The sequence below is a fragment of the Apium graveolens genome, chromosome 11 (assembly GCF_009905375.1).
Source record: "Apium graveolens cultivar Ventura chromosome 11, ASM990537v1, whole genome shotgun sequence".
NCBI lineage: Eukaryota > Viridiplantae > Streptophyta > Magnoliopsida > Apiales > Apiaceae > Apium > Apium graveolens.
In genome coordinates this window covers 182,056,280-182,061,135 of record NC_133657.1, presented here as the reverse complement: position 1 = coordinate 182,061,135, position 4,856 = coordinate 182,056,280, and the positions used below count along the sequence as shown (strand labels likewise).

The 4,856-nt window shown below is 33.1% G+C and overlaps 1 protein-coding gene across 1 annotated transcript; it reads right to left on the bottom strand.

Annotated features, from left to right (window-relative positions):
- Nucleotides 1–258: 258 nt before the first annotated feature.
- Nucleotides 259–4,523, bottom strand: LOC141698644 (uncharacterized). The gene is made up of 4 exons (XM_074503415.1): nt 4,365–4,523; nt 2,582–2,671; nt 959–1,226; nt 259–644 (listed from the first exon to the last, which is right to left on the bottom strand). The coding sequence occupies exons 1-4, from the start codon at nt 4,405–4,407 to the stop codon at nt 353–355; spliced, it is 693 nt and encodes a 230-aa protein (XP_074359516.1). The 5' UTR covers nt 4,408–4,523; the 3' UTR covers nt 259–352.
- Nucleotides 4,524–4,856: the final 333 nt, after the last annotated feature.

The window sequence follows — 4,856 nt, the reverse complement described above, 5'->3', positions numbered from 1 at the left end:
TACTTTAATTATTATACAATTAATTGCCTCAAAAAAAATAACTACAAAAATTTTGAAAACTTAATATGCCAGCGGGCACATTTACTAGTTGTATATAAGTTCAAGTATATTTATCAAGAAAGTATCGGTTATTATCATAACTCTATGTACAGGTTGTAATAGTAACGTAAAATCCTTGTGGTATTAGCCATGGTTCACTCCACATACTATGATAGTAGTAGTAGGTATCAAAAAAAACATTTGTAAGGCACCACAACAAATGAATAATACGGATAAACACTGTGTTTAAACGTTGAAAAGGAATAGTACATTGAATAGTATTTAGACAAAGTGTGTTTAAAATTACAATGGTTTAGTCAGAACCATGTCGTCTTTTTTCCTTGTCTTTTTTCTGTTTCCTCCCGTCATCAGAATCACGAAAATGCTTCATTTTGTTAACTGAATCATGGGTATGTCTCTTCTCACGCTTTTCATGTTTCTCGTGTTTCTTCTCTTCATGTTTCTGGTGTTTCTTCTCTTCATGCTTCCTTTTCTTTCGCACACTTTCATCTTCCAACTCTTCTTCGTGTTTTCTTGAAGGAGGGAGTGTCTCGGCATTCAGATTAGCTTTCAGCGATCCTGCTTCTTCAAAACTTTTAGGTATTCTGTAACACAAAAGGGTTTAAGATATTTGAAATTTATCACAGTATGTGACATAAAAAACGAAAATAGATTCCCAATCTAAAACTAATACAAATATGAAAGAGTAAAAAACTAATGAAATAATTATTTATTTCTAATTAGAGCCTATCAATACTAATGATGATTGTGCAGGTATAAACCAACACCAGTATAGTTTCTTTGTCAATGTCACACATCAACTAAAGATTGGCAAACAGAACTTGTTGGAACAGAGAAAAATTCATCAATGAGTTATAAAATTTAAATAGAACGAGAAACACTATTGCATTAGTCAAACCTGGAAAAGCCAAAACCTTGGACCTGCACTGCCTCGGCATGACCTTCTCCCAAGTCTTCTGCTGTAGATCCTCTTTTAACAAGTTCTGAAAATTCATGCTTATCAAGCCGATTTCCTTGAGGTCGTGAAGAACGCTTGGGAGCTAAGCCCAGCGTCTCCCTCATAGCCTGCTCCTCCTCTTCCTTAATCCTTCGAATTTCCTCTTTTGCAGCCTCCATATTCAAGCTCTCAGATTTTTTATCTCTAGCATACCAGTGTAGATCTTTCCCTGTTTTATTTGACATTTTAGTAATAATAACATTGCATCTAGTAAAGGGTGTGAAATAAGGAATGTAATAAAAAAATAGCCAACTAAAAAGTAAAATAAAAATTAATGTTAAAAGAATCAATAACTATTGCTATACTGCATTCAAACAAGTAGCAGCAACGTGCATAATTATTGAGTGCAAACAATGCAAGCTCTGATTTTTGAGCTCCACCCCTAAATTTCAGAGCCCTATAAGTTTAAAGAAAAAATTCTTCGAAGGCTAAAACAAGCTCTTCCTCACGCGCAATAGGCAACTTACTAGATTAAAACAGTAGAGGAGACCTGTACCAAATCAAGTGGGGTCCAAAATTTAATATTTTGGTATTAATATATACAAAAGTAGAGTAAAAAAATAATTATTAAGAGATAAACATATGAGAGAACATATATAGGACATTATGTGTAGAGAGTTTATAAGCAATTTATAATATTATGGAGTAGTAAACAATCATAAAAACAATTCACTACTTCATGTTTGGCTACATGTGTAAAAAGTGTTCGACCAATTGTAAAAGTTTGTAGAATATGTAACGGTCATGTATCTTTCAAATTCAATCCAATATAGATTGAATGAAGATAGTACACACACCTGCCGTCTATTAGCACTTTGTAGAATTTCTTCAAATACGTAGTTTTGGTATGGTGTCAATTTTAGCTGTAAGCATTTCCAGCTAAAACTCCTTTTCTTCTTTTTACTACTGATTTTAACATCGTTTTGTAAGGAGCCTTCAGAAATATTTCGCACTGGGCCTCCGAATCATCAGGACCGGCCCTTATCTTATATGTACATAATATAAATATATACATACAAACATATACACATATATAAATGGGCTTGCCGATTCATATAACTAATAAACAAGATAAATTCAAGTTGGGTCAGTAGTCCCACAGGACACCCCCCCCCCCTAAATTTGCAACTGGGTTGAACGTTAATATATAATCCCCTGAAGACTGAATCCTTTTTCCTTAGTTTTTACATTTTATCTGATCAATCTTTCTGTCGAACAAAATATATCTGCAACTTTGACTTGTTCGAAGGAAAAATTTTAAGTACTTTTATTTATGCTCACATGAGAAATTACATATGACATTTACTATCATTAGATGGCTGATAAAGACTTCAGTAGTACATCTAATTCTTTCATGCATTTAAAGACTAGAGACACCAATGTGTTTACCATCGTTGGGTATCCTATAATACAGCTGATGATACTCTTATTGATACTCAACATAGCCATGCCTCCGAATACAGTAAGATATTATTATCTATCATATCTAGCTGTTTTACATAGCAAGGATTAACAGGAATATACCTTTCTGCCATCTTCCAACAGGTGCCTTCAGACTGTGACCCAAGTAGTTCTCTCGATGTTTATCGGCCTTTACATCATCCCAGCTGAATTCTGCATATCATAAACATTGAACTTGTTGATACACGGAGAAATGACCAAAGAGACTATAGAGTAAAAACGGTACATAAATAGACTAGGGTGACTCAACTGCTGGAAAAAAAACTATGACTAGAATTTCCCGACTGCTGTAGGGAGGAAAAATAATGGATCTCAACACATAAACAAAGAGGCTTAATTTAAAATTCAATAATATAAGTCCCGCATAATATGTAAGGATCAACATCACTTATATGGAGAACAAAACCTTAAGTAACACAACCTAAAGGACCTAGGCAAAACAATTGGGCATATTATAATTAACTTACATATTTAATTACTCCCACTATTTCATTTCAATGGTCGCTTGAATTATTGGAACAAGCTTTAAGGAGCTTTGACCGCATAGTTAACATAATATTTTTTTCAAAATTTTGTAAATAAAAATATGATATTGAAGTTATAATTTATAAATAAAAATATTTTCAAAAAAATGATTTTAACTATGCGGTCAAAGTACCTTAAAGTGTGTACCGAAAAGTCCTAGCCCCACGTATATAACATTAAGACAAAAACATTTACACCAAGTTTCCTACTAATTATTATAAAGGCTCTCTCTTATCTATGAACAATAAAGATATCTGGCTACAACATTTAGTATAAGCTCAAGCATTTGTGGCCTTGCTCCATTAAGTGCTTGTGTTGTTGCACTTTTAATACCCAAGAAACTAAAATACCTAGGAAGTACATTTTATCAGATTTTTTGGTTAGAAACAGCTAGGGAAGTGCAGCTTCCAAGGAATTTTAATACCCGTAAAATATGGGAAGCCACTTACCCTGCCCTTGGTATTTGGTAACCACTTCCTATAGGAAGTTACTTCCTATATGCCAACCAAACATATTTGCTCCTACCTCAATCCCATTTTAATAGTCCACTTTGTAAATATTACACATATTAAGAAATGGAAAATGCAATGTCTTTTTTCTCTTTTTCACACAATAATACAACTAAGGTTTAAGGCATTACACTGATTACACGTATTCCAAGAGATAAACAAATGTATAAATATATATACACACACAAAAGTCATAAAATAATGTGCATTTTCAATTTCCAAGAGATAGAATGTTCATGCAGTAATCTCATGTCCACGGACCACGGTGTCTTATAAGGAAAGATGAGCAAAAAAACTTCTTGCAATTTCACTATCAAAAGTTTAGGATAATCGAAAACCACTAGAAGGCAAACCAAGCACAGAAGTTTATAGTCCCTTCATTACTCCCTAAATATATTCTATAGCTAAAATGCTTAAGGTCAAAGATAAGTGACTGGAAAATTCCGCTTTATTTCTTTTCTAAAACCATCTCGGTATCTAGAACAACAAATTTACGGTCAGAAGACCTAAACAATATCCTTTCTCCCAAAGTACGGAGAACTACCCCAACCTCAGCTTATAGCAAAAGTTTACAACATTTTTACCTAACAAAACCTAAACAATAATCTTTTTGCGAAAACTCGAGAATTAGTGGCAAAACCTTCCCCGTCCAAACTTATCAATATTTCATAACAGAACAATTACATACACATACAACTTGGCAAAAGAAATTCAACAAATTAAAAATCAATTAAAACAACATTTCATATAAAATTAGATCTAAAACAAACAAACCCTAAAATATGTATAAAAAAAGTGCTAAGAAGACTTACGATCACGGCCACCGCGAACGCCACCGCGAGATGGATGATACATGATTTGTATATATTGTATGTAATCTCAGGTGAATTTATAATCAGCGTCTCCGATTAAAAAATCAATTCAATTGATGGGTTCGATTATTTAACAAATACGATGAAAGATGAGAGAGGGGTAGGATGAATTGGGCTTTTTGGTTCTTTTAATTCGAATTGATTATTGGGCCTCAACCATGAGGTTTCGAATGAAGTTGGGCCTTTCATAAACAGGCTAGAAATATGATTCCTTGAAAGTTATGTTTACTCTCAAATAATTTCACATTTTGTACATTTTATTAAACTATATTTGTTAATAGTCGAAATTTATATTACTTCAAAAATAAATAATAACCAAAATTATATATAACAAGCTCATATGTCCCAAAATCTGATCCGGTTCGGTCTGGGTATTAAAACTAAAGACCCAAATTTGATTCGTCGGGTTTTCTCGGATTTCTGATGGATTTG

Excerpts from the sequence above, each read along its gene's own strand:
- LOC141698644 (XM_074503415.1), bottom strand. The coding sequence starts at position 4,407 with ATGTATCATCCATCTCGCGGTGGCGTTCGCGGTGGCCGTGATC. Across the intron at positions 1,227-2,581 it reads TGTTGGAAGATGGCAGAAAG|GGAAAGATCTACACTGGTAT; the intron begins GTATATTCCTGT and ends CAAATAAAACAG. Across the intron at positions 645-958 it reads CAAGGTTTTGGCTTTTCCAG|AATACCTAAAAGTTTTGAAG; the intron begins GTTTGACTAATG and ends TTTGTGTTACAG.